General features: G+C 48.9%; 1 protein-coding gene across 1 annotated transcript; it reads right to left on the bottom strand.

The window, feature by feature from the left end:
• On the bottom strand, positions 1-21,571 carry LAPTM5 (lysosomal protein transmembrane 5). Its single transcript, XM_049775008.1, has 8 exons — positions 21,381-21,571; positions 8,614-8,707; positions 7,988-8,064; positions 7,015-7,140; positions 4,209-4,322; positions 2,954-3,049; positions 2,170-2,256; positions 1-744 (listed from the first exon to the last, which is right to left on the bottom strand). The coding sequence occupies exons 1-8, from the start codon at positions 21,465-21,467 to the stop codon at positions 652-654; spliced, it is 774 nt and encodes a 257-aa protein (XP_049630965.1). The 5' UTR covers positions 21,468-21,571; the 3' UTR covers positions 1-651.
• Between the last annotated feature and the right edge of the window lie 1,725 nt (positions 21,572-23,296).

The raw sequence follows: 23,296 nt of genomic DNA, 5'->3' as shown, positions 1-23,296 counted from the left end.
TATTATTATAATCTTTATTACCATTATTATTATTATTATTATTATTATTATTAAATTTTATCACTATGCTAACTTGATCTTTGGTGGTTGGTTGACTTGATCACTAAACAAAGTCTGTGACGAAATTGGATAGATGATAGATAGGTGTATGAATGGATGGATGGATAAGTGAATGTATCAATGATAGATGGCTCAATGGATGAGTGAGGAGGACTAACTGAGAATAATTTGGCTACATTGCTATGTAGAAACCAGTGCAATGGTCTGTTTCAGTTTAACCAAATTACTTTATTGAACTTATAAGTGTGTTCTTGACCTGCTAGTCACTTGGTTAAAAGGGGTCAAGCTGACAGTTGCTTAATTGTTCACTGACTTGTGCTAGTTCTGAGACAAACATCAGAGCTGATCAACATAAGCCAAATGCTATTGGACTGAATTTGTGAAACCCAAGGAGGCATTCATTCTAAAGGGTTAACCCTACTGTCAGCATTTCCCAGGCCCTGCGAGGAAAGCAGGCCAGCAAGGTGGACACAAGCAATTGTCCTGCAGTCAGTCAGGTGGTTCACTCAGTCCACAGGACTCCAAAAGCAAAGAAGCAAGTTGTGAGGCAGCTCTGCCCCTGCCAGCACCACTGCTGGTGCCTGGTATACATCACACTTCAGTATAAGGGGGTGGTGATGCTGGGTCTTCCTCTGGAGTCTTCTGTGGTAGAACCAGTGCTTCCTCATAAGATGGCAGGTACACCTGGGAGGGGCGAAAGAGGAATGCTGAGAACTGACTGACAGACTCACATGATGCTGCTGCTCATGGGGCCTGCAGGAATGCTTCCTTTGTGCTGAGCTCTCAGCGCAAGACTACAGCAGACCCTGTGCCTGTTGTGGAGGCAGGAGAGGCCCTGTCCACTTCACACAGGGATCCTTGCTTTGGTCACTATAGCCACATTTTCCTTGGAAAATATTCAGTGTGTGTGCTTTCAGGTAGAGCTGCTCAGATCCAGAGTGTGGTCACTCCACATAAAATCCCATCTCAAACAGTTTTCTCCTGGTCTGGGAGCCACCAGGGATCCAAGATGGCCCAATGAGACAAGCTTCCTACTTGTCTGAAGCATTGCTGAGAGTGCCAGTTAACTGAGGGATTCTGGCAGTCCTCTGGCTCACAGGAGGGAAAAACTTTTCAGAAGAGGATCAAGACCATGGAAAGGAGAAGGAAGAGCTGCAAGAAAGGTGTCATATGCTGACATCATCAGAACTCAGCCACACTGCATTGGCCTTTCAAGTTTCATGGCTAATAAATATCCCTCTTAAATCTGACAGGCTTAGGGCCGGTGTAATAATACAGCACAAAAGGCTCATGCTGTCACATGGTCCACCTGGATTCGATCCCCAGGAATACCTCTGGTTCCCTGACACTACCAGGCATGATCCCTGAGTATCACTGTTTGTATCACGCCAAAAAATGTCTGATGGTCTTGAGGTTTTGCCACTTTAAACAATAAAAACACCCTAACTCATTCAATACCTTTTTTTACAGATGAGAAAAGTGAGCCATAACTAAACTTTCCCTCTCATTTCTTTGTTGTTCTTTTTCTGGGGACAAGGAATGGTCTACACCTAGTGATACTCAGGCTTTACTCCTGGTTCTATGCTCCGGGATCATTCCTGGTGGTGTTTGGGGACTATATGGGGTTCTAGGGATCAAATGGAATTATCTATGTGCAAGTCAAGAACCCTACTCACTGTACTATCTCTCTGGAACCCCTTTTATTTCTTCAATTTTATGCTTCAACATGCACTTTATCTCTCTTCCTTGATCCCCTAAATACAGCCAGTGCCTCCTCTGTTTACCGGTAACTGGCATTCTGAGCCTTAATTTTCTCTGGTTCATACTATACTCTAGATCAAAGGGGCATTTTAATTCTCCCTGTATCTTCAGGGCAAATATAGAGCCAAAAAAGAGTGTGTGTGGGCATAAATGAATGAAGTTGGAATAAATTATTCGAATCTTAGACTATGGTGCTAAAAGAGATGCTCCATGCCCCTTGTTCAATGACCCCGTTCAGGAGAGGGACTTGCCCACATGATACAGTTAGTGTGGTGGGATGGGGCTTGCCCACATGGCACGGTCCAGAGCAGTGATGGATGGGTGGGGGTTGCCCCCAACAAGACTTACCTTCTGCAGGTCTTTGCTATCCTCCTTGTCAGAGTTCATGAACTTGATAAGTTCATAGCATCTCTGCACACATTTTATCATGTAGACCTGAGAATAATAGTTCAGGTTAGGCTGTGTGGACCATCCATTCTCCTTGGTCTAACACAGGTGTTAGGACTTCCTGAGATACCCCAGGTTTCTTTTGTAGGCTCAAATCTCAGCTCAAATCAGTTCAAACCCCAGTCAGTCCCAGGCACTGCCCATCCCCAGTCCCAAGGACTTGGTATAGGAAGGACCTTTCCCAGGCTGCAGACCCTCTGTCCTCACTGGAAGTCCCATAAATGCTACTTGTCAACCCCAAACAACAGGAAGATCTAGACCTTCTGCACATGCTTCTCGTACTCACGACCTCTTAGAGTAGGGCTCTGAAAGCAGATTCAGACTATCAGTCACCCACACCCTCCTACCTTTTCTATCCCACTACTATCATAGGAACTCAAGCAAATCACATAGAATTTCTGTGAACAAAGTCAGAGGACCCTGACTCTGCCAGGTTGAGAGCCCAGATGCAGGGGTAGAGTGGCCACTACTCAGCATGTGCAGGAGAGCTGGTGTACAAACAGGCCTTTCTGTATGTGCTTCCCCTGACCAGAGCTTCCCCAAAACCTGAACACACAACAGTTATCACTGATCTACCCAGGGACCCCAGGTGAGGTTAGAAAAGCAGTCTCAGGCTACAGGAAGAAGCAAGAGGGGAGGACAGAGATCCCTGCCCCTCCTAGTACTGCAGGCAGTAGTCACTCACCTTCAGGATGAGAACAGCAATAAAGGCAATGGATAAGATTATCATCTTCTTGATGAGCTGGTTTTGGGATGTGCCTTTTTGGATGGAGAAGAAATTCTGCAACAGATTTGAGAGCCCTTTTGTGCTTCTGGTCATAAGGAACTATAAGAGCACCCTACCTACATCACCTATGACAGGCTGGAATTCCTATCTCTGAGCTGACAGCAAGCCTTACCTCTGCCCTTTTCCAGAGCAGGATCAGGGTTAATGGGACCCACCTAAGCCCTGAAATGCTTGGGAACCATGCAAGCAGCATTCAAGCAATAATAGAGCAAGATGAGGTGGCCACTGATCCCAATAGGCCAACCCTCACTTTACAAACACACACACACCCATGCACCCCACATCCATTTCTTCCAAATGCAGAGCATGGGGTCTGGGGGATTGACTTAAGCTACACATTTCCCAGCTGGAGTGTGGCACAGGGGAATCTGACTTCCCAGAAGGTGTTACATAGATGTGCTAGGGACTAGAGCCATGGTACCAGATAAGGTACTTGTCTTATACATGGTTATGTAGATCTTTAGTTTCCCATATGATCACCCAAACCCACCAGGAGCGATTCCTAAGTGCAGAGTCAGGAGTAAGCCCTGAGCATTACCAGGTGTAGTCAAAAAATAACCAAAAAAGAAAAGACACACCAGTTCCTCCTGCCTCACTACCTCTCAGGTCTTCAACCCCCCAGGAGGCCAACAGCTATGCCATTAGGTGTCCAAGTCAGGACATTCAAGGCCCCTCTGAGAAGACAGACAAGTAAAGGATGGGCATCTTGGAGGTGGCTGTTTAGAATGACATGAGCCTCTAGAGCACAAAATCTCTTTCCCAGCTTGGGTACAAGCTCACCCCAAGTATGCAAGTGGCTCCTTGAGCTCCTACCGATTCCCAACCATCTGGAATAGGGAGAGACAACCAACACTTGCTGTTTCAAGTCACTGCATTGGAAAACTAGCACTTAGTTGGCAATCAAGAGCAAACCCCAATGCTCTGTATGGTGGAGTCTCCCTCCTGGGATCAAGCTGTTCCTCTGACCAGCCACATGCCTACCTGGCTTCCTGCTCAGTCTAATTTGCCCCAATTACCTCCCAGCTTCTTCCTGCATCAGCTTTCTATCATTCATTCACATAGACCCTCCTCCCACAGTCTGCAGGCAGAAGTTCAGCCTACAAGGCCCAATCTGGGCCAGCCAGTCAGCAGTTACCCCCACTCCAGGCCTCACCATGCGGTCCACAGCCTTGAAGTCAAGGTAGCTGGGCATTTCTATGAAGAAGCTACAGAGTGTCACAATGCTCAGGCAGAAGTCCAGCAGATGATTAGGGACCTTGGAGGGGTCCTGCAGAGGACAGACAAGGAGGAAGAAGAGCAATCTGAGATCAGAAGTTCACAAGAGGCCCTTTCCTCAGGGGCACAGAGGGGGTTAGAAAGTCTCAACCAGGGGCCGGGCGGTGGTGCTCGAGGTAAGGTGCCTGCCTTACCTGCGCTAGCCTAGGAGACGGACCGCGGTTCGATCCCCCGGCATCCCATATGGTCCCCCAAGCCAGGAGCGACTTCTGAGCGCATAGCCAGGAGTAACCCCTGAGCGTCACCGGGTGTGGCCCAAAAACCAAAAAAAAAAAAAAAAAAGAAAGTCTCAACCAGAGCCTTCAATATTGCCTTAGTCCAACCCCCCACCCACAAAGAGATGTGGATGTCAGACATTCTGACAAGACCAACCCCAATAGAATAGGGGTGTTTGAAGGCAGAGTGATGGAATTATGTACATGAGAAAACATTATTAGTACAATAGTTAACCACAGAATCTAAATTAAATGCAAAATTTATTATAACACTGTGATTTACCATTTATCTATAAAATAGTTACTTCAGGCATTAAATGTCCAAACACCAGTCCCACCACCAATGTGGCCTTCCAACTCTCCCTTCCAACTCACCCCAGTTTCCCATCCACCAATCTAACCTGCTCCCTTGCAGCACATTATTTACTTCATATTGTTTGTTACAACACAGAGGCAAAGGAAGTATCAAAATTTAGATTAATAAGGGTTAATTTGAAATAATTGTTATATCTTGCCATGAGATATAAAGCCATTGAGGATTTACTGGGCTGTAGAAAGGAAAGAAGGAAAGGAAAGGAAAGAAAAAGGAAAGGAAAGGAAAGGAAAGGAAAGGAAAGGAAAGGAAAGGAAAGGAAAGGAAAGGAAAGGAAAGGAAATGAAAGGAAAGGAAAGGAAAGGAAAGGAAAGGAAAGGAAAGGAAAGGAAAGGAAAGGAAAGAAAAGGAAAGGAAAGGAAAGGGGAAAAAGGGAAAAAAAGGAAAAAGGAAAAAGGAAAGGAAAGGAAAGGAGAAAGGAAAGGAGAAAGGAAAGGGGAAAGGAAAGGGGAAAGGAAAGGAAAGGAAAGGAAAGGAAAGGAAAGGAAAGGAAAGGAAAGGAAAGGAAAGGAAAGGAAAGGAAAGGAAAGGAAAGGAAAGGAAAGGAAAGGAAAGGAAAGGAAAGGGGAAAAAAGGAAAAAAAGGAAAAAGGAAAAAGGAAAGGAAAGGAAAGGAGAAAGGAAAGGAGAAAGGAAAGGGGAAAGGAAAGGGGAAAGGAAAGGAAAAGAAAGGAAAGGAAAGGAAAGGAAAGGAAAGGAAAGGAAAGGAAAGGAAAGGAAAGGAAAGGAAAGGGGAAAGGAAAGGAAAAAGGAAAGGAAAGCAAAGGAAAGGAAAAAGGAAAGGAAAAAGGAAAGGAAAGAAAAGGAAAGGAAAAAGGAAAGGAAAGAAAAGGAAAGGAAAGGAAAGGAAAAAGGAAAGGAAAGGAAAGGAAAGGAAAGGAAAGGAAATAAGGAAGGAAGGAAGGAAGGAAGGAAGGAAGGGAGGGAGAGAGAGAAAGAAAAAGAGAGAAAGAGAAAGAAAGAGAGAAAGAGAAAGAAAGAGAAAGGAAGAAAGAAAGAAAGAAAGAAAGAAAGAAAGAAAGAAAGAAAGAAAGAAAGAAAGAAAGAAAGAAAGAAAGAAAGAAAGAAAGAAAGAAAGAAAGAGAGAAAGAAAGAGAGAAAGAAAGAAAGAAAGAAAGAAAGAAAGAAAGAAAGAAAGAAAGAACGAAAGAAAGAAAGAAAGAAAGAAAGAAAGAAAGAAGAAAGAGAGAAAGAAGAGAAAGAAAGAAGAAAGAGAGAAAGAAGAGAAAGAAAAGAAAGAAAGAAGAAAGAAAGAAAGAAAGAAAGAAAGAAAGAAAGAAAGAAAGAAAGAAAGAAAGAAAGAAAGAAAGAAAGAAAGAAAGAAAGAAAGAAAGAAAGAAAGAAAGAAAGAAAGAAAGAAAGAAAGAAAGAAAGAAAGAAAGAAAGAAAGAAAGAAAGGAAGAAAAGAAAGGGGGCCAGGCAGTGGCGCTAGAGGTAAGGTGCCTGCCTTGCCTGCGCTAGCCTTGGACGGACCTCGGTTCGATCCCCCGGTGTCCCATATGGTCCCCCAAGCCAGGAGCAACTTCTGAGCGCATAGCCAGGAGTAACCCCTGAGCGTCACCGGGTGTGGCCCAAAAACCAAAAAAAAAAAAAAAAGAAGAGGCTTTGTGGGTAGTCAAGTCAGTGATTGGCACCAGCCTTTACCATCACCCCCACCATGGCAGCAACACCCATGAGCTTTCATCATCTTTCTCTTCCTGCCTTCAAGTTGCTTCCAAAGGAGCAACACGGGTGAAGAGGGGAGGGTGTTCCCAGTTCTCTGGGACTGTCTCATGGCTGCCCCACCTCACCATGAACCCTGTGGCACCGAGCCCCCCGGCACAGTCCTCACTGAATGCTCCTAAGACACCACAAGAAGATGCAATCACAGGTTGTGGAACAGACTTGGTGGGGTCTGTGTGAGTGCACATGCATGTATGTGGGGGCACATGTGCATGTATGTGTATGTGAGTACACACATGTGTGGCACACATGAGGGGGGGGGCACTGAGCTCAGAGACTTGCTTATGCTCCCAATAAAGAAAAGGGCTTAAGAGTTCTTTCCCATACCGTCTCCAACCCACATGGAGCCAATGGAGACTCAGGGCTGGCACTCACCACTTGATCTCTGTGGGAGTTGAAGTAAGCGGGCAGCTCAATGTAGGAGGCCAGCAGCGTCATCAGGCACAGCAGGAAGTCCATGATTTGCAATGATATGAAGGGCAGCAGGTATTTCTCTCGTCTCTGAAAGGCAGATCAGCATGTCAGGGTGCCTCTGGCACTCAGTCATGGCCACAGGGGCCCCTACAGTCTGTGCTATGGCCTGTGGGAACCCACATGTTCCTCAGCTCTGGCCAGAGAGACCCCCAATAGCAGATCTGGAAAAATGGTGGAGGGAGGGGATTGTTAAAGCAAAATGTGGGAAAAGCCTGCTAGAGGCAGGACACTTGGTCATAACCAAAGTGGAAGCCAAATTAAAGTCCCCTCCTTGGGCTAAGTACAAGTGACCGATGAAGTTTGAGGCCACATATGATGACAGAATCACTGAAGAGCACTCTGCAGTAGTTGTCTCAAATCACTCTGAGTGCTGGGAACTATCAGCTTCTGCCCCTGTGGTCATGGTGCCTGTGCCTGGCCAAGTGGGCACAGGGCTGGTGGGGTTGGGGGGGGGGACTTTCCTCTCTGCATGGGTGGAGCCACAGCCTCACCCCTGCAGGGTGGGAAGACCCAGAAATGTCCACATTTCTGCCCTGCTGGGTTCTTCTCATGGGGGACAGCACCTGCAACCCAAACCACTCTTCCTCTTTCCTCTGTTGAAATTCCCTGCTTCTGCTTGCAACCTCGAAGGATGTCTCCAGCCTGGTGGAGTAGGGTGAGAAGTGAGTGGGGGCACTAGGCTGCAACCACCCTCCTCCCAGACATCCATGGAGAGAGTGTTGAAACAGAGCTCTCCAGTGCAGCCCAAAGATCTCCCCTCAGGATCTCCTAGAGCTCCTCCCACCCTGAGTAGCCAGTGGAGAGGACTGGCCAGGGGATCAATCAGACCACTCGGGTTCCCTGCCTGAGCCCCAGGCCCGGCTCAGACCCTCACCGTAACCACTCCCATCAGCAGACTCAGGCTGATGATAAAGAGCATGTAGATGAGCAGGAAGCTGGACATCAGATTGGCTGAAAGGCAAGGGGAAGCTGTGAGGATTTGGTGTTGCTACTGGGACTGCACCTGGGGCCCAAGATTGCACTTTGGACAATTTTGGTGCAGGGACAGTGTCAGTCAATAATGTAGTGCTCGGGCCGCACCCTTCATATGACCCAAACAGAGCATTCTGGCTGACATAAAATTGTGTAAGAAAGGCAGTGAGGGCTGGGAGACTGGGATCTGCTTTAGCAGCATAAGATCAGACAAGATCTCTGAGAAGGTGGTCTCTGGATAAGGGACCAGGAGTCCAGGCAGGGCTCCATGAAATGCCAGTCCTGTGTGGACAGAAGCTCACGAGCCGAAGGACCCTGGAGAGGTCAGCAGGGCTGGTGAGGGGCACAGCTGCAGGCAGAAAATGAGCAGCTATTGACAGTATGAACAAGAGGCCCATGGCACCTTCTAAGTTGGGTATGTTTGCCCAGTACCACCCTCACTGCCTTACTATCCATAGATCAGGTGGCAACAAGTGTCAAAGAAGGGAAGAGGATAAGTAGTTTCCAGCCCCCACCAGGGCCACCTACCGATCCGTAGGTAGCCTGTCTTGGAGAATCTGCAGGAGGCCTTGCCATGGACCACCTCCCAGGAGTACTCAATGAACAACAGGACACTCATCATCTGGAATAGATTAGAGAGAGTGTGTCAGCCTGCAACCCGCATAGTTCCATGCCCAGTCATCTGCAGTCAAGGGGCCTGAATAAACAGGGGCCGTGCAGGGACCCATCGCCCCCTTCTTTCTCTCTTCACCCCAGGAACTCAGGGCTCTTGGCTTTTCAGCCTCAGCTGCCAAAGCAGTGAAATAAGGATCCTTCTAGAAGTTACTTTCTGATGCAACAAAGAGTGAATGAAACATGTTGGACAGCCAGTAGGGAGGAGGCTGAAGGCTCTGGCCAGAACCTGGGACCCTCCTCTGCTTTCCATTTCACAAGGATCCAGACATCAAAGTATTGTAGTTGCCGTCTCTGAACATTATAGGACCCCAAGTTCTTGGAATTATCAACACAGACCCGAGAGCTTTTAACTAACCCATGAGCCTCTAGGATGCCCTGTGAACCATATTCCCTGGCCCCTCCATGTGCTCATCTGCAAAGAGGGGATAATAATGAAATCTGCCTCAGAGCTGCAGTAGCACCAGAGAGAATGAAGCCTTGTCTCTGTACCATGCACTATGCTATGTTCAAGATGGCTGTTATTCCCACCAGGTTCCAGGTTAGAAGGAAGTGCCTGACTGTCTAGCTGTTGTGTACAATAAATGAATGAACAAATGAGCCCTCTCTAGGAATGATGGAGAAGGAACAAATCAGGAAGATATTATTGTCAGTGGGCTCTGGAAAGAGATGAAGTCCAGCCACAAAACAGCAGTTTAAAAGGACCCTGGAAATCACTTCCACCATCCTGTACCAAGTAGTCTCAGCTAAAAGGCTTCCAGCCACAAGAGACACAGTCTTTTGTGAGTCCCTGCCATTCTTTAGAGACCATCTGCCTTCTCTGAGTAAAACAAGATGCATCTCCTCCCTTCTCATGGATGTCCTACCTCTATTAATATGGCCTCAGTTTTCATTGGCCTTCTAGGTGTCCCTGCAGAGGTAACTCATGCTCAGCTGACAGGCAGCCAGACACCCACCATCTGTTTCCTCCTTGCTGACACAGTGGTTTTTTTAGCTCAGACACAGTTCTCCATCTGTCTTCCTGCCACCTTACATCCTGTTCAGGGGAGCAGAGAAGAGAGATGAAGAGCCGGACTCCAGAGCCAGCCAGAAATGCATTTGAATCCAGGCCAGCATGTGACCTTGACCCTGTCCCTTCATACCTCTCTCTCTCTCTCTCTCTCTCTCTCTCTCTCTCTCTCTCTCACCTGAATTTTCCCATGGAAAATCAGGTGACCCTGGATTTGTTAAAGGAAACCTATCATTGTATATGCACAACATTGAGCTTGGGTTCTGATCATGGGCCAGCAAACCCAGTCTGCTTTGGACTTACATGAGGGGGACAGGCCGAGGTGGGGGGGGCAAGGAGCATTGCCAGGAGCACAGTGCCAGGGAGCAGCTTGTGAGTTCTCTGGCTTCCCAGGAAAGGGAGAGTCAAAATGACTCACTTCACCAAGAAGGTTCAGAATGGCCCAAGGAATAGGCAGATGATGGGGTCAGGGCGACAGAAGCTGTCCTTGTATGGCAAGAAACAGCATTAGAGAGACGAGCTTCCTAGGTCCTTGAAGGCAAAACCCCTGAGCCCCAGACTCCCAGATGCCTCATTAGAGAGAAGAGAGGGGCGGGCAGGCAGGTATCAGTCAGTCCAGGGTAGAAGAGGCCCCAGAGGGGGAGAGCGCCTCCCGCTGAGGTACAAGTAAAGCACATGTGATTCACAAGAGCATCTGTGCCTGTAATGACCACAGCACCCCAAGTCCCAGGAACTCATGATTGTCTGGACTCTGGAGCACAGCTAAGTCAGACAACGCTACAAGTTGCCCTTGGGGCTCTCCTGCATCTTCTGCTTCCCTTGTGAGTTCAGAGAAGTTTCTGGTCTTACCCATGAACAAACAGCAGCAAGTTGGGATCAGAGTGGAGGTTTAAAACCCCAGCTCTGAGCTATCAGGTATAGCCTTCCTATATACCCTGCCCTCTAAATGCATCAGAGCCCCCATTGACCTCAGCTTTAGAGGCCCAGAGATTCATCGTGCACCTTTTTCTGTTACTTCTAAATTGCATGCCTGGGTTCCTGTCCTGGGCGGTCACCAGCATCACTACATACGTGCATGCATGTACGCACACACATGCGTGCACACACATACACACACCAGAAATACTAATAGTGCTCTCTCGGGGCCTAATGGGTCACCCTTGTACATCACTCTACTCTACAAAACACTGCTAACACATAGTTGCAGTTCCTCATTTCTGTTCCCAAACTCAGAGCCTGCCTCCAGGCCTGCCGTCTTCCCAAACCTCCTTTCCCAAAGAGCAGGTGCCAAGAAAGGGGCCCTGGAAAGTCAGCCTAGTTCCATTTAGGAGTCACAGCCCCAAGAAGAAACACACCTCCTTCAACCTTCAACATTCAACTCTATTCCTAGGATAGACAGCTTGCCCACAGTCACTTGAGGCTAAGAAGTAGTGTCCAGAGCTTAGCACAGAATGCTGGGCCCATCTCTGATTCTCTCCCCAGTGCCTCATGGTTCTCCCTAGGGCCTGCCCCACTTGCCAACCCCATGTCTGGGCTCCAAGTCTGCAGAAAAAGTACCTCTCTCCCCTGATGCCCTGCAGTTTATGCAGAGCCCTGGAAGGATTACTTGCTTTGTAAAAAAAAATAAATACATATATACATACACACATACATACACACATACATACATACATACATACATACATACATACATACATACATAAAATAAAAGCCTAATTTAAAGCTGCCAGGTTCACCTTCACCCTATTTCCCTTTCTCCCATAGTGAGGCCTCTACTGTCAGCCACGTAAGAGAGGAGCTGAGGCCCACAGAATAGGGAACCAGCCCTGGGCCAGAGTCACCGCAGAGTGGCTCATACCCTCTGTGGAATCTACACCACTTAGAGCTCTCCAGCTTCCATGAGGGGCTCCCGGCTCTACAACCCTGGCCTATCTGTCCCCCTGGTTATCCCCAATTGTCAGCAGGAACGCCAGGACAACTGAGTCTTTACAAATGAGATCACATAACATGGGGCAACCCAAGGCTGCACCTCACCCTAGAGCCTCGCTCTGTACACTGGGTGTCCTCATTGTCCTTGTAAAAGTACTTGGCTCAGTCACATCGTATTCTTGGAGAACCTCAAAAACCCAGATTTCTCAGGCACCCTCCCTCCCTAGGGAAGCTGGAACAAGAGTATTGCCTCCTGCACACACACACACACACACACACACACACACACACACACACACACACACCAGGAAAGGAGGTACTAGAAACCCCCACCCCTTTTGCCTCCACTACCTCCTTCCAGGCCCATCCCAGCTGTGTGCCTTTGAGCAAACTACTGCCCCCTCTGAGCCTCAGTCTTTCTGCCTAGGAAATAGGGTGAGGCTGTTGTGGGGTAGCCAGAGCAGCTCTATCCAGGGTGTCTAGATAAACCCCCCACCTGATCTCATGGCCTCTGAGTGTGTGTACAGGAGACATGTGGGTGAGGAGTCTCAGGGCCCCTCAAGACAGAGCCTAGGCTGCTGTTTGGGTTCCACACAGGAAATGTCTGAGCTATGAAGGGTGAATAAGCTCTTTGCAGCTAACAGCAAAGAGGTACTAAGGCCCAAAAGGACAAGTACATGGCAGGGAAAAGCGGGTGGACAGGGGATTCCCTGAGAGATGGGAGGTTGCCAGTGGAGAACTGGGGCCAGAGGAGGCAGGGTCAGGACTGAGGTCATACCAGCACCCCATAAAGCATCGTCAGCCCAGCCCAGCCCAGCCTCACCCCACCCACCCCCTCCATTTCCCTTCTGCCCCTCCTCTGCTCCTCCTGCTCCTAGTTCCCTTTCCTAACCCCCCACCCCACCCCTTCTCAACAACAAGCACAACTTCCCTAACTGAACACCCAGTAGGTCAGACTGGAGGCCAGGAGAATTCCTATTGCTTTCCCCCAAGCAGTGACAGGGCAAGATCAGAGATAGAGATGGCTGGAGGTGGGGGAAGAACCGTGGTCAGGCTGAACAGTCGTGAGCATACAGGGAGGGACCCGCCAGCTGCCCTGTAGCTGAGTCTCGCCCCATGGTGACAGCTGTGATCACATGTACAGTGATAATAGAGATGACAGTGGAGGGTGTGGAGATGGCAGTGATCGAAGGACTTGGGGGAGGGCCTGCTGGGAAGGGATAATTAACTGCCACAATCATGTGGCTGTAAGTCAAAGCCATAGTTGCTGCTGACTGCAGTGACATCAAGTATGTGAGTGATTCCATCCCCCCCCCCCCCCCCAATTCTGGCTCAAACACCAGGTCCCTCTCTGAGAAGCTGGGCTCACAGCAGGCTCTGAAGTTTAGGAATTGAGGCCCTGATGTTTAGAGAATATTCACTGGGATTTTAGGCGGGGAGGAGGAATAGAAAGGACCAGTTACAACGGGGTTGAGAATGGCTCCTGGTGAGTCCTTGCCTCATGAGCATGAGGACAGAATGGGTGCTAACAACCCCACTCCTGCCAGGCTGAGCAAGTTCCTACAACCCTGCTGTGGGTTCCCCAATCTCACAAATGTCCCTCGCCGAGCATACGGCTGAGATTACAGCCTCACCTCATGGTGCAACAAAGGCCTGGAGAAGGCTCTAATGTCAGTGCCTCTAATGATGAGCATGGGTCAGGGAGTCCCCGTTCACCAGAGGACAGTGGGGGTCTCTCTGTGTCACATGAGAAGATCGTGCGGGAAGTCATGTCAAGGATCATCTTGAGGTGCCTGAGAGATACGAAGTTTGCAGAATGGTTGCCAGACACACCCTTCTAACCCTTCATTCTCACGGGGCACCTCTCCACCGCTCTCCAGGGGAACCTGCCACTTGGGGTGTTAGTATGATTCTGATTAACATCTCCAGTTTTTACTGGGCCCCCCAAGGTTTTAGGGGCAAAGATAGGGGATGAGAACCAGTAGCAAAAGGAAGCTTCCACCCCCAGCTCCAGCCCACACTTCCTGCCTCAGCTTATCAAGGCAGCCTGTTGGGTTGGTCTCCCCACCCAGCACTATCTGCAGCACAGATGTCATCGCGAGGCCCCTCACAGAGCACCCTCAGGCAACGAACACCCCTTGCTTTAGAACCCAGCTTCTCTGGGAGGCTGCCACCCTCTCTCCTCTTGGCCATATCGCTTTTCTGTGCCTCAACTTCCTTGACTGTGGAACAGAAAAAAGGGACCATATAGTAGGAAGCAGTTGATGTTTGTCTCCTCCTGACTCACTTCTGCCTAGAAAGGGTCTGAATAGAGTAGCGCTGTGTATGGACACCAAAGCGCAGGGCTTGTAACAAGTCGATGTAACAACCCTGAATGAACATAGTCGCAATGTCCTCCACAACACAGTCACACATGGAGCTGGGTACCTGAAGAAACATGATGGAGCTCACCTACATAATGCAGAAAGAAAGAAGACAGGCATGAAAGAACAGGTGCTGTGCAACCTCTTTTCATCATAGAACCTTCTAGAATTATATGTGTTGAGAGGAGTTCGGCAGTGACAAGAAGGATAACCAAAGATCTCTCTGGGTCTTCTCCTATCTTCCTGTTTCTCCATGTGGGTGAAGGTGCTGGGTGCATCCATTCTGTGCTCTTGGGATATGCAAATGAAACACAGTGAAAGGTTTACAGACATAAAGTGAAATTGAGGGGGGGGGGCCTGTGCTGCTGCGGAGCACAGGGGAGCCAACCTGGTGAGGGGAAAGTTAGGAGCACAAAGGCTAGGAGTAGGTTAAGAAAGGCCACAGTGAACTGTATATGAGCTGTGTACCAGGCACGCAGGAGCCTTCAGAAATGGTAACAGCACAAACAATAAGATGTAGCAGACACTAGGAAGCATGTGGTCCTCCAAGGGCAATGACCTGGAGACTGGCATGGATGGGAACAAGAGAAGTCAGTGGAGCAGCTGAACAAAGGCCGAGGCAGCAGAAAACATAGTTGGTATTGGCTGTGCTGGAGGAGAGACCTCCTCCCCGTTATTTAGTCCCTCCCCTGCACCTGGAATAAGGCCTGCCCTCAGCCCTTGGCCTTCTGTTCTCTCTCCATTACCCTCCAGACCAGACTCTGGGAGAAAAGGGAATGAGGAACCTGCCCTGGAAAAATGAGAGCACAAAAGGGAGTTCCCAGCCCAGTGAGCCCCTATAGCCTCTTTTATCCTTGGAGGTGAAGGGTTGTCATCAAAGCACCTATAGATAATAATTTAGAGGCTCAGCTCCTAGACTTGACTCAAGTCCTTGTCATCTTACACTTCCTAGGGAAGCCCCTTTGGCCCCAAAACTATCTCCATCAGCCACTGATTTTCCATGTCCCTCCTGAGCCAGGCTCCTCATTTTCAGAAATGCTCCTGGCCTGAGCAGCCCAGGGACTCTAGTCCCCTGGTAACACTCTTCCATATCCTCCCCTGGCCTGGGCAGCACCTAGTATCTATGGCCCATGACCCAGCTACCACTCTCCCACTTCGAGCTATAGCCAATTTCAGACTCCATTAGTCCCACAGAGGCCCTTGGTTTCCTCTTCCTTCAAACAGGGCTCTGTGGGGTGCCCGCCATGCATGGTAAACCCATCTGGTTTCTCTTGATTCCCTACAGGCTATGGACATTGGCCCATGGACAGAAGAGGAAGTAAAGGTTGAGGCGAGTACACTCAATCATAGCAGGCTAAGGGTGGACGAGCAGGAGCCAGCAAATCCCTCTGCAGTTTCTGACTCAGCTTCTGACCCTGAGAAGGCCTGTGTCTGCCCTCACCCCTACACTGACCACCTGTACCAGAACTGTCCCCTGGGAGACCAACACAGTCATCACCCTGAGCACAGCGTGAGAGGCTGGTTCCAGACCATTGCCTGGGGCTCAAAATAAAACTCCGCTTCCGGGAGAATAGGGCGGGCAAGTGATGGACCTTGACCCACAATCCTGCCCTCAAGTCCTGGTTGTGGGTCTGGGGTACCAATTGGCCACCAGGAAAGGCCCTCTCCCTCTGAAGGTGCTTCTCCCTGATACAGCCTATTGGTAGCAACTGTCCCTCCATCCTGGGTGTGAATGCAACTATCCTTCCACCCTGATGATCCCCATAACTGTCCCTCTATCTCAAGTGACCCCCACTACTATCCCCACTCTGGGTAACCCCCAAAATTGTCCCCCAAACCTGGGTCATCCCTGTAATTGTCCCTCCACCTTGGATGAACCCAGCAACTATCTCCTTACCCAGGTGAACCTGCAACTGTCGCTCTATCCCTGTTGACGCCAACAACTTCTTACCTGAGGTGACCCCACAACAGCCCCTCTACCCCTGTTGGCCCCAAAACAGCTCCTCCACCCCAGGTAACCCCACAACTGTACATCTGTCTATACTAGGTGGCCCTGCTCCAACTGCAGCAGGCACCCCAGCTCCTGCTCCCAAACATGATTCCCTGATCATCTCCAGCTTGAGAAGCAGAAGCATGATGAAGAAGTGGCCAGATAGGTGTCTGCACCCAGATCATGGCACAGTCCCCTCAGGCCCATGTAGGAGGAGCCCCCAATACCTCCAGAGGTCCTATTTGGCAGCTGTCTGGGGGTCAACAAGTTAAGAGAGTCTCCCAATGGACAGACTATGCACCCCTAACTCAGTTCCCAGTGAGCCTCTAGGCCACAATACCAGTAACAGACTCAAGGACAGAAAGTAAGTTGGAGAACCAGGTCTGTGATCTTTGTGATACCAAAATGAAGGGGCTGTGAGAGGAGCCACTAGGTTTCTCTGAAGGACAAATCAGGAGGGCTTCCTGAAGAGAAAATTTCTCATAAGCTGCATGGTAAGAAAGAAATGAATCCTAGTGAGAGAAGCCTCCTAGACACACAGGCCACCTCCCCTGATCTATGGGCTCGTCACCCTACACACTTCTACCCAGTCTTGGAGTTTGGGGTGGGCCCTGCTTCACCCATGGGACCTGGAATAATCCAAAAGCCCCTCCTGAACCTCATGTTTAAAGTGAAGGGACTGGATCAAGCAGAGAATCTTCCTTGTAGCTTGAAGCCAGAAGGAAATGAGGGTCTCTTTCCACCCTCAACCCCTGCTCACCTCTGCACACCTCAACGTCACCCCCAAAGTCAGCTTTAGAAGTTCTCAGTGTTTCTAAAGTTCCCAACTGCCCCTGAGCTTCTGTTCATGTTTCTCCCTCCAACCCAGCTAGGTATGTCTTTGTGTTCAACAGTTCCCTGTTCATCTCTTCACTTGGCCTCCTCTAAGAAGCAGCTGCTGGATCATTCATACCCCAGTACTGGGATGACGACAAAGACCCAGCAGCAGCAGCATTGATCACACTTGTTCCTTGATGATGGTAAGAGAGCAGAGGCCATGACTGAGCCTTGTAGTTCTGGATAGGACAGATCAAGAGAATCCAACAGAGCTATTGCATTCAGTGCAAGGTCAAGGGAGCAGAGCAGGCTTCCCCTTTGCTTCCATTTAAAAAGCAATGCCCTGGAGCAGTAAATAGAGTAGATTGGGATTAAAGCCCAGTGTAGAAAAAGAAATTCATGGATACTTACTGATTCAAATATATAAACCATTTGTGTAATAAATGAGGAATATACACAAATCTCCCAGAGAAAATGCAAAACCCAAGTGTAGCCACCTTACTCAAGAGATAAGCAGGGATTCCTATCCAAAACACACACACACACACACACACACACACACACACACACACACACACACACACACACACACACACACACTGAGTCTTTCTCCCAAAAACCACATAGAAGGGGAACTGGAAATATCTCCTAGTGGGAGCCTATGTTACATGCTTTCTGTCACCAAGGGACAAGGATAGGATGTGCTGAGACTGGAACTTTCCCTCCCAAAATCACACAGGTTAAGTCAGCCTCAAAAACCCCTTCAACAAGTTGAACTTGAGGAATAGTCAACCAAGTGCATGACCAAAACTCCCAGCACTACAGAGATCATCCAAGATAGAAATATCATGGACATGTGACTCCTGGGTAGGGCACCTGTCTTGTAAGCATGAGGTCGTGAGTTCAATCCCTGGCACCAGCCCAGTGACTATAATCACTGTCATTGTGTTCCTATGTGCCACAACTTGTGTTGATACCTAAATACTATAACAGCAAACAAACACACAAAGGAAAGGAAGAGCTAAAGTGTGAGTTCTGCCCCAACCCAGAGGAATCCAGAATCCCATCTCCTCTGAAATAAGAAATCTACTTTCAAAATTGGCACCTATGAACCAGAGTGATAGTTCAGTGGCCTTGCAAGAGGACAACCTGAATTTAATCCCTGATATCCTATATGATCCCCTGAGTACTGCCAGGAGTAACCCCTGAACATCAATGGGTATGGCCCAAAAACAAACAAACAAAAAAAAGTGGCCTCATGTTGAAAAAACAGAATATTAGCACAAGCACAATCACAGTGCTGATGCCAGAACCAGCCAGGGGTCACTTGTACCAAGAACCAGTCTGCCTGGGCCTCTTGCTCACTAATCCTGCTTCTGCTAAGGTAAATGGTCACCATCATAAGGCAGTTCCTTACTGGAAATCACATTCATAGTCACACTTAGGGAGAGGTAAGGTGTGGGACAAGTGGGGAGAGATATTAGGGTCATTGGAGGCAGGGGCAGCAGCTGCTATTGTACACACAGGAGGAGCTTTGGGCTGACAAATGGGCCAATTAAAGCAAGTTCTTTGCATGCCCTTTGTGTGCAAGCTGATGTGGGAAGTCATCAGTGACCAGGTGCGTCCTCCCCACGAGCCCAACGAAGTTTCCCAGGCCAGGAACAGCTTGTATAGTGGGACTGGATGGACAAGACAGAGCAGGGCCTCCTCAGCAACATGCCTGAGTATCATGCTGTCTCAGTATGCTACCACCTGATTTAACTGTCCCCCGAGAGCTCTTCCACAAATAGCTGCCGACGTTCAGAGTCGTTGCTCATGACCAACTCCAGATGACGCACATACTCATCAGCACATCTGGGCAGCGCTTCTTTTTTCCACACAGATGTTCAAAGTCCAGACAACACACCTGCCACCCTCCTGTTGGCACTGGGAAAGCCCCCAAGTCCTGCCCCTTCTGGGAAGGGGCCAGAGCCTCCAGCAGAGAAGCAGGAGGACACTGCCCCACCCAACCCCCCACCTCAACTCAAGATCTCCCACCAGGAGTTGATTGCTTCCTCCTTTCCAACAATCTTTAGGTCTTGTCACCCCTCCCATGCTACCTCTTACTCTACAATATATCGCTGCTTCCCAGTAGTGCACAGCAGAGAGACAGCCTCTCTCCTGGGGAGTGGGACATGTGGTGGACATGACTAGGGGTGCTGTCAGCATCTCTTGGCTGGAGGCTAGGAATGCTCCCAAATTCCTATCATGTAAAATTCAGTCCCATCATGAATCCTCCAGCTCCAAATATCTATCCTACACCCAAGTGAGGCTCTGGATCTTCAGCTTGTCACAAGTCCCTACCCCAATCTGCTTCTCCCCAATCTGATACCTCCAGACCAGCCTGGACAGAGACATGACACCAATCTCTGATCTGTAACCTCCTCACCTTGCATTGGAATTCCCTGTTCACGCTCCTTCAGCCAACTGTGTGCCTCTGTCAACAGCACTGCTTCTGAGAAAACCTCCTTGATCCTATGCTCATCAATCTCCATCTCTGTGATGGGCCTAGCTGGCATTTTATCATGTGCAGGTGAGAACTTGAGAGATGGAGAAGCAAGCTCAAGAATCACAAAGTCAGTGGAGGTTGGAGCAATGGTACAGCAAATAGAGTGCTTGCCATGCATGCAGTTAACCCAGGTTTCATCCCCAACATCTTGTGCAGTCCCCCAAGCATTACCAGAAATGACTCCTAAGTGCAGAGGCAGAAGTAACTAACCCCTGAGCATCACCAGGTGTGACCCAACACCAAAACAAAAAATAATCACAGCCATGCCAGAGAAACAGCTCAATGTACAAAGTGCATGTAGGAACTAGGGTTCAAGTTTCACCTGGTCCCCTGAGCACAGCCAGGAATGACCCTCAATCACAGAAATAGGAACATCCCCTGGGCACCACTAGATGTGGCTTCCCACAAAAATAAAATATTACAAAGTCCATAGTCTATGGAAACTCTGGTCCTGGACAGCCTACACAAGAATTTATTCTCTACCTCAAGTCAGTCACCAACATGGAAACTGCAGGTGACATGACATGAAATCCTCTATCCTCTTTCTCTAAATTTGAGAAAGGCAACTGCCATCACTAACGTGCCTATGTGCCAGCAACCAGAGACCAGGAGAAGCTTCCAGATGGCCCCTATCATACTTACTTATGGGTAGCCTCCAAGACCTCTGTGCCCAAACAAATCCTCTTGCTGCTAGTTTTATAAAAGAAAAACTGAGGCACAAGACAGAATCAGTTTGGCTTTACCAGACAGTGGGACAATGACAACAAAAGGCCCTGCTTTAGGATCGTTTGTGTCAACCTCTCCCCCGTCCTCACTGGCAGGGGACTCGGCATTGGCACAGCCATGGCACTATCCTCTTCTTTAGGCTTCTTGCTGGTGCTGTGTCAGGCACTGATAACTGGCCTTACGGGTATGAGACCCCTTGACCCTCACACCCATCCCATGAGAGAGAAACCATCACTCTTGCAAAGGACAAAAATGAGGTCCAGAAAGGTTGAGTCCATGATCTGAGGCGGCCCAGTAGAATGCATTGAGGCCAGACTGGTTGGCTAGGGGAGGGAAGCTGCAGAGACCTCATACTGACACCCCCCCCCCCCCAGTCGCTCCTACTACCCCCACCTGCAGGACTGGGAGTTCCAGGAGGAAGCAGCTCAGGCAATGCACTGTGGGAGGTTCTGGGAGTGAGCAATTGTGAGGAAGCCTTCCAGCTCAAGAGAGAACTAAAAGCTAACCACAGGCCCTCAGTCACCTCAAGAGGAAGGCTCCTGGGTCTGGGTGAGCTGGGTGTGGCTGGGTTTGGTGGGGTTAGGGGTGAGTTTGGACAGGCACAGGAGCTCCAACACTAAACAAAGGTGAGAGTGGGAGGCTGTGCTGCCCTCAGCCATGCTGCAAGCAAACAGATACTGTGGGCACACTAAAGGGGCCTTCCTCAGCTGAGCCCCAGACACTCAGAAAGAAAAGACACCACCTTAAGAGCATAAGATCCCCTTTGGCTTTGGGGGGAGCAGGTGAATGTTGCAGACCTGCCTGAGCTAGGACTCTGGAAGCCCTAGGTGGAGACCCCCACTTCTCATCATTCATCAGCCCACAGATAAAGGAGGCTGATTTTAGCTCCCAACCCAGACACTAGTCAGCTCAAATTTCCCCAGGACCCCAGGTTCAAGTTTTTCTATATACTATTCTCTTGGTGCTAGACATCTGGAGGCTGCTTATTGCTCCATCTTACAAAGGCAGAACTTGAATTCCACAGCAAACATGAGTCCCATTTGCCTGAGACAGACTAAAGCCCAAAATCAGAAAGGGAATTGTCCAGGATTCCACAGAGAGGGGTGAAGGGCATACTAGGGGCTTTGGGAGAGGGCCTCCTTGAACATACACACACACACACACACACACACACACACACACACACACACACACACACACACACAAAGTGTTCTCAATACTCAGTCTGGCATCTGCACTCACCACATGGTAGATGGCCAGTGCTAAGGTAACGATTCGGACATTGAAGCAGCAGCAAGTCTTTCGGACAGCAGTCACTTGAGAAGCCATGGCTATGGTGTCCCCTTCTCTGAGCCACTGAGAGAGACTGAGCTGTACTGGGAGCAGAGCAGAAAAGGGGAAGCTAACTGCCCTCCTCACTTCCTTCCTGCCCCTTGCAGCAGACAGGCAATGGGGGGTGGAGGGGTGGAGGGACCAGGATCGTCATCACAGGGCGGGGCAGCCAGGAAGGGACCCAGCCAGCAACCCCAGCATTCCATGCCCTCAGTCATTGGGTGGGGGGGGTTCAGGGAAGGAGACAGGGAAGGGACACAGACTCACACACACACATACACACACACACACACACACACACACACACACACACACACACACACACATCCTAGATTCCTCAGGCTCACCCACCATCCCAAACATCAGGGACTGTCCCCAGATCCATTTCCTGATGAAGAAACAGGCTCAGAGCCAGGGAGATGACCCCCCAAGGGTCAGAACTCATGCTTTGTATTTGGGAACCCCAGGTTCAGTCCCTGGCACAATGAGGTCCCCTATGCACCACTTGAAGTAGACATCCCTACAGCAACAAAAAAAATAAAGATCCAGAAAGATTAAGGCATTACCTCAAATTACATAACAGTGCTGGTTGCAGGGCTAAACTCCAAATTCATCTAGTTGCAAAAATCATCATTACCTAGAGACTCATCCATATTACCTTGGCTCAACTCCTTCAGTCCTCACCACCACCCTTTGAGAATGACTCCCTAATTGTCTCCATTTCTCAGATAAAAAACTGGGGAGCAGATGTCTCCACAGTCATGAGGTTAATCCTGGCAGAAAAGGAACCAAGGCCGCCAGTTCAGAGCCTATCATCTCTTCCCTCTACACTCCACACCCAGCGAAGAGAGTAGCATATTCTTCCTGGGCTGAGCCAGGTGAGTGGTTCGAGCTCCAACCCAACACAATGACGGCTAAGCAAATCCATCCATCACCAGGCAGTCAGGCCCCAGGCTCAGCTATTCCCCCTGCTAAGTATGGCAAATCAGCAAATTCTCATCAAACCCTTTGTGAGCTGTAAGTTCCCCGATGATCAGATGCAACTCAGGGCCTCATTCCCTTCTCAGGAAAGTGGAAATTAGTAAGCTAGAACTATTAAACAAGTTACACTGGGATCTGTGAGACCTTCTTAGATGATAAATTGGCCACCGAGGAAGGGAACAGGAAGTCAGCTCTGCCCAGAGCCTGAGCTCATTCCACTGCCAGTAGCAGATACAGGAGGACCTGCAGGAAAGTCCCACCCTCTCACAAGATCATAGTTAGGATTGGCCATTACATCTGTCTATCAATTCTGCCCAAAGAGGGATTTTTAAAAATGTCTAAACTTCACCCGCTTGATAGGAGACACTCTCTTGGACCCATAAGACAAGGCTGCAGGACTTGATCAAACCTTCTCTGTGTACTAATGAAAATTAGGGGCCTCTCCAAGTTAGGGTTTCCCAACTTTTTAAGCCTGTTTCTTTTCTACCGTAGATGATATATCACAGAGAGGTTACAGAAAAATATTTACTAACATAAGCTCCAGGACTCTAGGTTTAAACCCAGACACTTTCTGTCTGAGTAACCAAAGTAGCAAAAGAAAGCCTGCTTTGCCCAAGATTGGGGGCAAAAGTGTCAGAGATGGATAAAACAGGGGCATGGAGGACTAAAGCAACCAAGAAGTCTATATTTAATATTCTGGGAAGCTGTTTGTCTATTCTATACCCTAATTATGAGATAACCATAAGTAATATTCTGATTTACTAAAAACTGAAGTAAATGCGATTCAATTCCCAAAAGAAGTCCAGCCCCACTGGAGAGATGTTAGTTCACTTAACATATAATAA

The sequence above is a fragment of the Suncus etruscus genome, chromosome 6 (assembly GCF_024139225.1).
Source record: "Suncus etruscus isolate mSunEtr1 chromosome 6, mSunEtr1.pri.cur, whole genome shotgun sequence".
NCBI classification, from domain to species: Eukaryota; Metazoa; Chordata; class Mammalia; order Eulipotyphla; family Soricidae; genus Suncus; species Suncus etruscus.
Note: the sequence above shows the minus strand (reverse complement) of the source record. Positions and strands in the feature narration are given on the sequence as shown.